The sequence below is a fragment of the Anguilla anguilla genome, chromosome 6 (assembly GCF_013347855.1).
Source record: "Anguilla anguilla isolate fAngAng1 chromosome 6, fAngAng1.pri, whole genome shotgun sequence".
NCBI classification, from domain to species: domain Eukaryota; kingdom Metazoa; phylum Chordata; class Actinopteri; order Anguilliformes; family Anguillidae; genus Anguilla; species Anguilla anguilla.
This window is the reverse complement of record NC_049206.1, coordinates 33026066-33038320: the sequence shown is the minus strand read 5'-3', so window position 1 is coordinate 33038320 and position 12255 is coordinate 33026066. Positions and strand designations below refer to the sequence as shown.

Below are 12255 nucleotides of genomic sequence, written 5' to 3'. Positions count from 1 at the left end.
AACCAGTTAGCATGGATGGCGAGTTGATATTTCGTTTTTTGCTACTAAAAGTTTGTTGGTAAAAGCTTTGAGAAGATGAATCATTACTTTTCTTTGGCGTGGATCCATCGTATCTCGTATTCTCAATTTAATCTCTAAATTGACTGTAAGCTTACGGTTGTAACTAGTTAGCTGTTTCATAGGTGACTTACTTAATGCACTCGTCTTAACTATTGCTTGTATTTTTGCATAGCCTGCGTTGTTGCTGTTCTTGTTTGTGTTAGTGTTAATCAGTTTAACCTACAGGGTCCAAGTTGAACTATGCGGTTGTTCCCTGCACTTGGAACGGTACTTCTCTCTAGGGTTTTCGACACACTTGTTCCTGATTATGATTATACACTGGATAAGAGCGTCTGCCAAATGCCTGTAATGTAATGTAATATCCCGTAGCAACAAGATAAACTCGACATTAGCCCTAAAATATGCCAATACAGCAGTGAAAACGCTGCTCACTGAATAACGAAATAAACAAGACAATTAAAAAAAAAAAATTATTCTGTGTCATTCTACAGTCAATATCTGGGACTAAACATTGAATAAATATACAATCTTACCATTGGTTTTACGCGTAGATGTCCCTTTTGCGAATGAGTGGTCATATATTGTCTTGGACAATCCGTTTGTGAAATATAGGCTACACGCATTTGTGACGCCTGGGTCGGCTATCTTCAAAAATAGCTGTGCCTAATACCACACCTGTTGCTTACGGTGTTGTCGCCCTTTTTAGTGCAATTTGGCTTGATTGACAATTCATTTATTCAGTAGGTGAGAGTATAAGCTTTCTAACGATGTATAACATGTCTGATTTTGCTTTTGGAATAGAGTTTTATAGGTCAGCGTAACCGAAAATTTAGGCTGCCGTGCGCGCAGCACGCAGGTCGCGAGTTGATATTTCGTCTTTTGTTTCGTTTTTTCTCAATGTTGTATTTATTATTTGAAATGTGTATTTATGTGTTATTATTCTATCTGTCTCTGAGGTGCTCTGAAATGTGCATTCTCTGCTAAGCTGAGCCATGGATTGGTATAGGTTTGTGTCTGATGTAGTGTTCCATGGTACACTGAAACTTCAGCACTTTTTCGGTACTTAAAAAAAAAAAGAAACGGTTCGGTATTAGAATTTTCCGACGTTCGGTAGTTTTGCGTCAAATGTAAAAGCCAGGGAAAAGTGTCTCCCGCATTACCGATTGAGAGGATGAAAAGTGTAATTTGTCAGAATCTTCGCTAGAGGGCAGTAGCAACTAAGGTTGGCAAGTAAGGTGACCTGCGCTTGTGCATTCTTCGTGGTTGATACAGTGCAAGCTTAGACTCGGTTCACTTCAGTAGCAATAGCTGTTCTAATTTGTAAATATTTTATTATAGGAAGATGCTGTATTGTTATTGAAATATGCTGTTTTTAGATATATTTGATGACAGATTCATAAGAGCACACAACGGATGGAGTAAACGGTAGAGAACTGCTTTGCTTATGATGGATGAACCAGATATCTGCATAGCTTCCCATTTCATACAAGCGTTTTTGGAAATGTTCATAATTTTCATTTGTAACTGTTCTCAATAATGTATTCTTGAATAAGAAGTTTTCAAAGAGTATAATATTTAATATTTATTACTCCTTTATATATAATGAAAACAATCAGGACTTGGTATTGTCCCCAGACTTTTGGTCCCCACAGTATCTTCACTTGATCTACTTGAGACGTTTAAGTTGCTGTGCGCTAAATCTTTATATAGATCATCATTGCTATTGATCATCATCGGGTAGACTACACAACCGGAATGATGAGGTGCACGAGATTAGATAAGTTTTTTTTTCTCTTCCTCTTTCCAGGCTTTGGATGATGTAACCTGCATATGGAATAATAGATGCCAGTTTTGAGTGTCTCATGCATTGTCGTGTGTCGAGTGTTGTCAGTGATCACATTTAAATTTATTTGATTTTGGGGATTTATGTTATGGCACAGGGATGATTATTAGCAAAAACCCTAGACCGGATATAGGGTTAACTTTCTTATGGCTCTGGGCCCTGATCCTCATATCACTCCTTATGTTGTCTGCATTGTTAAAAAGATGGTTGATGCTTGACAGGGGCAACAAGTTCTTGTTGAGCTATATTTAATTTTATAGGTAGGCAGGCAAAGGCTAGCAATACAATCTTGACATTTCACAGTGCTTCTAATTCTGTTTATGCAAAAAACCTGATTTGTTTCAAAATATGCAAAAGGCCACAAAAAATTGATTTGACTCAACTAGCTTAATGACAGTAATCAAAATGCTATATAATGCTTTTTTATTTACGGGGGCAGGTGGCAGTGAGTTATTGTCTGGAGTTTTAACACTGGCTCTGTCCAGCAGGCTCATTTCATCCTCTCTCTTCACCTCTCTTCACTCCCCTTGAAGTTGCCGTGTCCCTTATTTTAGTTTTCCTCCAATTCCACTCAAATCTCAATGGGACCGAATTTTGTTTTACTTGCCACAGTAGTGATGTACAGATTTTTGGAATTGACACTTCAACTCCCACTAAATGACCTGTTTTTGGAACATCAATATTTAATCTGTGAATTTCGCAAGGAGCATTTGAAAATCATGGGGGGACATAGACAAAATTCTATTGTTTGTAAACAATCATGCATCTAGCACTTCCTCATTCTTCTCCACTGCCGAGAATGTCAGTAGTCAACTCAGTTTACGTTACCTAATCACTAAAATATGGCAAGAAAGTGTGGTGTTTCAGGTTGTAAAGAGGATTTTCCTGAAAGGCAAAGATTTGGGCACCCTCTTTTCTCTATGTGCCAGCCACTACTAGATATGCTATACAAATTTATGATTATGAAAATGCTAGCACATTGACAGATTGCTATTTATTTTATTGATGTTTGTTATTCAGTTAATTGCTTTATTAATAATAAACAAATGGAAATTGACTCAGGTTGAGTGTTATCATCCTTCTGAAGGTAAGTAGCCTACATCCCACAGTCCCCTTGTCCCCCAACGCTGTGTCCCCCAACAAGCAAATTGTTAGCAAACCTTCCCATCAAAATTAACATTTGAAATAATGTGACTCAATCAACACCTCTTAGTTTAAACTAACAGTGCCCTTTGAGTAAACCTGCACTAGTCCAATAAGCAGTGAGGGAAGAAGCTTCATTATGGATCTTATGACAGCATTTGAAATATAATGTAACCACGTAACTTCTAGTAACCTAGCAATGCTTGTAAACAAAAGATGGCGATCAGTCAGGGTGAAGACCACAGAAGACAGAACAACAACTGCTAATAGAACAACGTCATATTTTGTGGCTTGCACAAATACACAAAATGTAGCTTGCAGATTTAGCTGCTGCTTTAGATTGTGTGCTTGCCTCAGATTGAACACCTAACAATTAACTTGGCTCACCTCACTCTGACTTGAATGCAACGTGCCTCTGCAACTTTCACTCTACTCATCACTGTCTTTCCATTTGTCAAAATCTTTGTTGAATCCCTCTGAAACGCCAGTTGTACCAAACGTATTTCAATACGGAGAAAAAATTCTCACACATTGCCTAATGTTAAATTATTTTGATCTGCTCGCACCAGATTCCAATGTTTCATTTGAGGAATTGGTGTTAGCCATTTTTTGTGATGAGCTACTGTATGTAGAAGTAAGCGTACTGGAAGAAAGTTACCCCTACATCTGGTTTACATATCACTTCCTTCACCATATTCTTACCTGTCATCTCACCCATCTCTCACCCTTGCCTCAGCAGTCTCAACTGCTTCTCATCCCTCTCTACCTTCTGCAAACCCTAGCTTATTATTTGTATGTCTGACAGATGATGACGTCCTGCAGATATCAAGGCCTTTTTACAATTACCCAGTGATTAAAAACTACTACACTGGTCGACGTGAGGAATTGCTACGACTCTCTAGGTAGGTGTCTTTTATATCTTACAATTTTTTTTTTTACGCTAAGGTTATTTTTTGGCAGAACTAAATATTAAAATGGTAAGAACATAAGCCTTGAATCATATCTGCAATTCAAAGTTAATGGGAGCAATACCCAGTATAAAAGTATAAAAAGTACCTCCAGATGCACTTGTGCCATGCCAGTCCAATGGTGTACAGAATAATACTGAACCACATAAAAAAATAAAAACGCTTGCCTGAAGAATTGTGAGGCTGGAGCACACTGAGCTTTTCATCTGTTTAATACATTCAGTAGTGACAGGACAAGAATGATCTCCCGTATTGTACCCAGTAGTTGAACAGATATGTGCTTCATCTCTCCCAAAGTATTTTTGAAGTACGTAGCTAGGGATTCTTTTTTGATCAGTGAAGTAGCTCTGTGGACCTTCTGAAACTGAGCCCACTCTGTACCTTCCAGGGGGAAGTGGTGTTCAGATTGTCTCATGATTGATGGCCTGGTGGGCCAGTATGCAGACTGCCTCAGACACCTGTGGAAACGGGATGGAGGAGGGACTGGGCAGTACCCACCCCCAACACTGCATGTATAGCCAAATTCATTTCATACACCTCCTGCCAAAAGGTCTTAGACCACTTCATATGCAACCTATGCTAAACTTCATTTATTTCTGCTGTGATTTTGCAGGCTTTGCTGGATATCTATCTATTGGAAAACATGGAAGAGTCAGCCAAACATGCTATTGTATCCTCCTTGCCATGTATGGTCAGTATCTGCTCCTGAAAATGAATTAATCTTGTATATTTAAGCCAATATGTGTCTATACACACTAAGGCGGGGTATTGGCAATGATCTCAAGGTTCAGTTTTGATTACTAAGTTTTGTTTCGAGATCAGTTCAATTCTATTTTGATTCATCAGTTACAATACCAGTATTACTTGAATATGAATATTGATGAGCGGTTTTTCCTCCCAACATTGCTCATCGTTTTCCTACCACTAAAGGGTACCTATTGGTCACTGATTACCTGCAAACTAGATAGGATGTAGCACTGTGTCAAGCCTGGTCTTGAAAACCTGTCTCTGCTACATCACCTGGCGAGCTGTATTCTCTGTGTGAAGAAATATTTCATAATGTGCAGAATCTACCATTTGGTTATTTCCATTTATGCCTCTTGTTCTACTGACTGACCTAAACCTGAAGACACTCCTGTAGTTCACTTGGTTAATCCCTTGAATTCAAAAGCGTCAATCAAATTCAAATCCGTTGACTAAATTTGAAGAGATTAAGCATCTGAAGTGTTTCCTCATAACTTTTATCTTTCATACCAGGAACCAATTCTGTTGGCCTTGTTTGAACCTTTTCCAGAGCCTCTAGCCTATATCTTTCTTGTAGGATTGCACCCAGGACTGCACATAAGTGTGGTCTGACAAAGGTATTGTATAAGATCAAAGTATAACTTATACTCAATACATTTGGCTATATATCCCACCTGTTGGCCTTTTTTTTTTTTTACTGCTGAAGCACAATCCTAGAACCTGATTGGCTTCGATCAACTGTTAGCCCCAAGCCTTTTTCAAATTGACCATTTCCAATTTTGTTCTTTCCATAAAGTATTCCTGCCTTATGTTATTATTTTCCATGTGTAGAACCTAAGATTTAGCTATATTCACTTTCTTTTGCCAGCTTTCTGCCCACTTCTGGATTTTGTTTAAATCATCTTGTATTACTGTAGTAGATTCCAACTGTTATCTAAACCTCCCAGTTTTATATCCTCTGAAAATTGAAGTAATTTACTTTCAACATTCCAATTGAGGTCATTTATGTAAATAAGGAAGAGCAGTGGTCCCAGCTAAGATCCTTGTGGGACTCCACATCCCACAGTACCCTGCTCAGTTAAGATCCCTCTACTACTCTTTGTGTTTTACCTTTTAGCCAGTTCTAAACCCACTCTGAAATACCTCCTGTTTTCATTTTGACAATGTTCCACATGAGACTCATTATCAAACGATTTTGGAAATCCAAGCATACAATATAAGCCTTGCTACAATAAAAACACTTGGTAGCCTCCTCAGAGAGTGCCAAAAGGTTTGTCAGGAATGACCTTCCCTTGCGAAAACCATGCTGACTATCCCTTAGGATGTTATTTTTGGAAGAAATAATTTTATCTAATCGTAGATTCCATTTTTTTACGTGTGATGCAAGTTAAACTGGCATGCGTGCAGTTTCCTGGATCAGTATGGTTCTCTTTCTTATATATATATTAGTATTAGATTACCTTGCTTCCAGTCATCTGATATTTCTCCAGTTGTTAAAGACTGAATAAAAATAAGCAATGGGGGTGTCTTGTGGCGTAGCCTGTAGAGCACTGTCCACATGCTCATTACGAGCCGCGACGTCAGCGGTTCGAGTCCGACCGTGCGACCTTTGTCGCACGTCTCTCCCTCTCTCTTCCCTGTTCTTCCTGTCTCTCTAAACTGTTCTGTCCAATAAAAGCTGAAAAGCCCAAAAAATATTTTTAAAAATAAATAACTGCCAATGGTTTAAAGATGATCTCACCAAACTCATTGAGTTCTCTTGTGTTTGACATCGGGCCTGTTGTCTTATTTGTCTTTAGCTTATGTAATTTATTTAGTACTTCTCTGTCAATATCCGCTAAGAAATTCTGAATATGACTTCTGACCTATTAGTAATCTCCTCTCTGGTGAACCTTTCCAGAAAGTAACTATTCATGGCATCAGCAATATCCTTATTCTTCTAATGCAATGCTCCTTCTTTTGTTGTATATAAGCATCCTAAAAGTTTCTTTCAATACTACAGTATTGAAAGAAACATTTAGGATTGCTTCTTGCATGTTGGGGAATTTTCCTTTCAAAGAGCCCCTTTTTGCTTCCGTTTTGAACCTTATAATACATATTACAATATTTAGCCTAATTACTCTGTGCTATCATTTTTATGTACCTTATAAAGTTTGTTCTTTTTCCTCTGATTCTCCCATATAGCCTAGCTTTATTCATCCACTGTGGAGACTGCTTTTGAAACTGCCCCACTTTTTTTTCAGTCATGCAATCCAGATGTTGTACCCAGTTTATATTACTTAAATTCGCTTGCATCTGGTTAAAGTTGGCACCTAAAATTTAGGGGACACCCTCTTAATTATCCTATATCCACCTGTGGCAACCTTCAACACTATGATGCAGCAGTCAGTGCTTTATAATGAGGAGAGGAGAGGGGGCTGTATCAAAAAGCAAAAATCTGATGAAAAAATGCATCAATACAAAGATCAATCTCAGGATTTCAAGAATTGATATTGTTCGTCTGAACAGACATCGCAGATAATTTGATAATTAAAATCTAATATTTTATAATATTTTTAATAATAGTTTACCAAGTACACACTTGCAAGCTTGGGCAAACACACATTCTCGCATATAGTTTAACACCAATCATGTTTGCGGCCTTGACAGTAATCTCCACTCAGGTTATATATTTGTTGCTGGACGTCATGTACTCTTTACCTAATAAGAGTGGCACATCGGTAGAGTCTTTCCCCACAGCGTTTGCCATCCCCATTGGCCTTGTGAAGCTGGTACAGGGCTTGTGGCTGCTGGATCACCTCGACCATGAGGTAACTTGGCAATTGTAGTGCCACATGCACTAAATGTCATCTAAAATGTTTGTAAATGTATGCACACGGCAGTTGAGCCTAGACTTTAGTTGCCTTATTCCATGGGTGGCCATTCCTAATACTGGAGCCAGAGTCTGCTGCTGGTTTTTGTTACTCAGTACTTGTTTAATTCAAGCAGTTTATTTTAGGTTAGCTCACCTCACATGGTTTCTTTGTTCTAAATTGGTGCCTGATTTTAAATTCACTTTGGTATTCCCCATTGTATTTGCATTAATACTGGCAACATCAGCTGTCCCTGCTGACCATAATATTAATTAGAAATAACTAACTACAGAGGATAATAAATTGATAAAAGGGAGTACTAACATCAAAAGGTCTCTCTTTGAACTGATAAGCTGATTTCAGGTTTAGGTTTTGAAAAATAGAGGCATAGAAATGCATAGAAATGCAGCTAGCCATAGTTGGTTAATTTTTATACACGCATCCATGTGAATGTTATCTTGTGCAAGGATGTGTGTCTTGTAGAAATTTTCCTGGATCTTTTTCTTTTATGAGGAAATAAAACATCAAAAAATGTCAGACCTTTTGACATTAGTGCTTTAAAGCTCTTAATTTTAGCAAGGTCCTGAAAATTAATGGGAGTGAATTGGGGAGCTGGACAACCGGGAGGAACAGCGATGCTGTTAACAGTCATCAGAGACAGCTGATGTTGCTTGTATTTTTGCTATGCAAAACAATGGGGTGTTCATAAAATTAATTGTTATACTAAAGTGAAATATCCCTTTAAGTTGAAACCAAATATCTAACGGAACCCCTCTCATCTCAAGAGGGGCATGTCAGGGCTGTTTCGTCTCTCCACTGCCGTTTGTGTTTGGAGCTATTGCTATTTGAACTGAGTGGACCCCATGTGTATTGAATGGTACTTTACACAATATTTCTCTATACATCAATTACATTTCACTGTTTGTTGGTGGTACAAGCTGGTCACTTTCCCCATTAAGAGACATATTTAGATGACAGCCAAGTAACAAATAACAAATTCAGTAGGCTGAAATTATCATTATGCCTTGTAATGAAAAGAATAAAAATGTACCGATCATAATGTCTGTGGTTTCTCACTTAGTGTATCTGGGAGTAGACATCCAGCTTTTGTTGCCGGCCACAACCACAGCTAACTAAAATGTTTGGAAATGGATGAAGACTGGAATAGATGGGGTTAACAACTAAATTCTTTCTGTGTGAAAAAATCAATCAAAATCAGTATGTTGTCTTGGGTAACAGTGCAGTTGATCAATTTAAACCGATTGGTCACAAAAAAAACATGACAATAGATGTCATAGATTTCCTGCTGTACCTGCTTTTTAAGTGTGTTTTGCATAACTTCTGACCTGCTGGATTGGTCCCCCTCAGAACTCTGTGGAGCTCCTCCTACATCCAGCCACCAGTCGCTCCCTATGGGCATGGCAGCATGGGCGTGTCCTACAGGCACTGATGTGCCAGGGGCAGCATGCCATTGCTTTGCGCTACTTGCACACCATGAGCCCGCATATGTCCTCCACCTGTCAGGTCATGCTGTGTCTTTCTGTCCTACTCCACAACAGGTAACACCCACCTTTCTGTTTGTGCTTGTATACCTCTCTGTAGGTCTTTTAATCTTTTAGTTTTTTTCTGGTAGGCCTGTGTAATATATTTGTTAAATATTTGTCTTTGTTTTTTAAGCTCAGTAATACTCATCACCACCCTGTGGTGTATTGCCTTTCAATCTTTTTTATATGATACCTGATACAGTAGTAAACATCTGAATTTTAGAGGTAATGTGAAGTGATTCCATAAAATGTATTTATTTTCTTCTGGTTCCCCAGGGGTTGATTTTTGGCCCCTTGTTTCATTTATATACAGTGCCTTTGGAAAGTATTCAGACCCCTTCACTTTTTCCACATTTTGTTACGTTACACCCTTATTATAAAATTGATTAAATTCATTTTTATTCTCATCAATCTACACACAAAATTCCATAATGACAAAGCAAAAACAGTTTTTTATGAATTTTTGTTTGCCCTGTCTTTTGCCATGTTTTTTCGTTTTTATTACCTACTATAATACATTATATACAATAAAAAACCGTAATTAACACCACCCCGTGCTGCGGTATATCCTTAATAATATACGTAATTAAGGCTGGGTGTTTGTCACAGAAAATAGCCTGCTGGCTAAAGTGACAAATCATGCGCACTCTTTCAGATTATGTGCAAGCTCAAAGCCTGGATTTCTCCTCAAAGGCTACTATATTGCTCTGAAAGACAGGTTTTCCGCTTGCAGAGTGCTGTAAAAGCACACACCAAAACAATGTGTATCCACAGAGTTTTGGGTTGCACACATGGCTCCTCGATTTTCGTGTGCATTGTTCTTGTTTTCCTCTTGTGGGTTTTGGCATTGATATGCTGCCATGCTATGACCTTGCTGGTATTTTACTGTCTTGTCATCCAATAGATATTGGCGGTAAATTTATTATTTTTTCTGGAATCATTTCATGTTGCCTGTGTGAATTCAACGGTTATTCCTTCTGATCTCTATTGTCTTGGTTTAACTAGTGCTCTCCCCCTCTGTGCTGTGTGCCTGTTTTTGCGTGTGGTGTGTATGTATGCATGTGTGTGGTTGTGTGCGTGCGTACAGGTGCATTGTCGAGGCCTGGGCTCTGGTCAGGCAACACTCTAACAAGCTGAACATCCAGGAACTGCTGAGGTTCCTTTATGAGACTTGCCTGGAACTGGGCCTGATGGAGGAGCTGTTCAAACTCCCCCTTGGGCTTGCTGAACAGGTACAGGTCTTTGTTTTCCAGAATAGTTAATAGCATCACACATTTGTTTTTTTATCTGAGTTAATGATATTAGCTACTATATGACGCTGTGTCAATTGCCAACGCGTTATTGCAAGCGGGTGTGTCATCTAGTCACGCGTCATCGTAGCAAGCTAACCAGACAGTAAAAACACCGATAAAACACTTCTAACGTGGATCATTTTATGCCATGTTATCTAGCTTTGTCTTGATAACATGAGAGAAGGATTGCTGTTGGAGAAGTGAATCAACCAACAGTTAGCGCAGGTAACCTGCACGAAAGTGCATTGTAGTTTTTTTCACGTATTTCATCCAGTCAATTTAATTTCATCTAACGTTACACTTGATTCACTCTTTGGCTCCGCTAGATAATGTCTTACTCTTTGAGATCATGTAGTAGAAATAAAATAAAATATAATTCATTTAACTTACTGAGAATATATAATAAGAAACAATGAGGCTGTGTCAATAGCTAATGCGTTATTGCGAGCGAGTGTGTCATCTAGTCACGCGTCAGAGCGCATTGTAGTTATTTTCACCAGCGAATTCTTACGGACAGGGAAGCTCGCTAGATAGTCTTACTCTTTGAGATCACGTAGTAGGAATAAAATAAGAAAATATAATTAATGTACTGAGAATAGATACTAAGAAATAATAACAAATTAATAACACCAACAACAATAATAATAATATTAATAAAAATACATGTTTGAAACTGGAAAACTGACTTTTTTAAATTCATTTTTTATAGATGGCTGGAAAAGAATGGAGTAAAAGCAAGGTGTGGAGTTATTTTGATTTCACACACTTAAAGATGGTGTTAATATATATATTTAATTTAATATCATCTTTTACTTTTTTATCTAAAGTTCTTTGTGTGTTTATTTCTATTTTTATTTGTTTGCTTATAAGTTGAATGTTCTTAAATATAGAAACTTTCATAAAATAAGTTTTTCAAATTGATTTGAAAATGTTGCACTTTTTGACAAAATATCGGTCAAAACATCGGTAATCGGTGGGCAGGGACTCTCCAAAATCGGGATCGGCATCGGACCCAAAAATCTGGCATCGGTCGGGCTCTACTTTAGTCTACTAAAGAGAAAATTGTAAATTCTGCCTGCCCTAGTCAGGAGCAACAGGACGCAAAGAGTTGGTTACATAAGCTTAACATAATGACGAGAAAAGGCCATTAACCCCATCGTTGCTCACCAGTTTCTCAAAAGGGATCAATAGCTGCCATTTGAACCCAATTCCGATTTAGAACAAGAGATGTTGACAAGAAACAAAGCCTGTGCGGAGCAATACAATTTATTAAACCACATTTAAAGCAGTTATAAAGTTCAATGTGATGAATGTATTAAAACAGGAGAATTGTCTGTTGGATTGAATGAACATTTTCAATTGCAGTAAAACTACATTTTTACAAAATCAATGCATAATTGGTTGCAATATTGAGCAAAATAATTCTGATAATCGTTCGTCATAATCATGTAGCCTGATGCCGTTGTGTTCAGTACTGGCACCCTCACTTAAAAAATAGATTTTTTGATACTTCTTGTTCAATATGTGAAATTGATTTGACCTTTAAACTCATTATTATTGTTATTATTATAATATTATAATATGTCAAAGACATATGTCTCTCTTGATTTAGCATAGTTACCCATAGATGGATGTTTATCCTTAGACGGACATGCCTCCCTCTGGTGTACATTCAGTCCCTTTTGCAGGGGTTCAGATGTGAAGCCAGCAAGAAATAGGTGTCTGGTATTTTTTGCTAATTATCTTTTTTTAACATGTTGATCCAAGCTAGGGCTGGCCCGAATGCCATTTTTTAGGCTTCGGACATTT

The 12255-nt window shown here is 37.9% G+C and overlaps 1 protein-coding gene across 2 annotated transcripts in view; it reads left to right on the top strand.

Annotated features, from left to right (window-relative positions):
• Window positions 1-12255, top strand: part of ahctf1 (AT hook containing transcription factor 1) — a 224807-nt gene that overhangs the window by 102193 nt on the left and 110359 nt on the right. For both annotated transcript variants that reach the window (XM_035422269.1, XM_035422270.1), the window contains 6 exons: window positions 3852-3948; window positions 4403-4526; window positions 4628-4684; window positions 7422-7568; window positions 8979-9169; window positions 10242-10386. In XM_035422269.1, the coding sequence (XP_035278160.1) occupies window positions 3852-3948; window positions 4403-4526; window positions 4628-4684; window positions 7422-7568; window positions 8979-9169; window positions 10242-10386 (761 nt within the window). The remainder of the gene's footprint in view (window positions 1-3851; window positions 3949-4402; window positions 4527-4627; window positions 4685-7421; window positions 7569-8978; window positions 9170-10241; window positions 10387-12255) is intronic.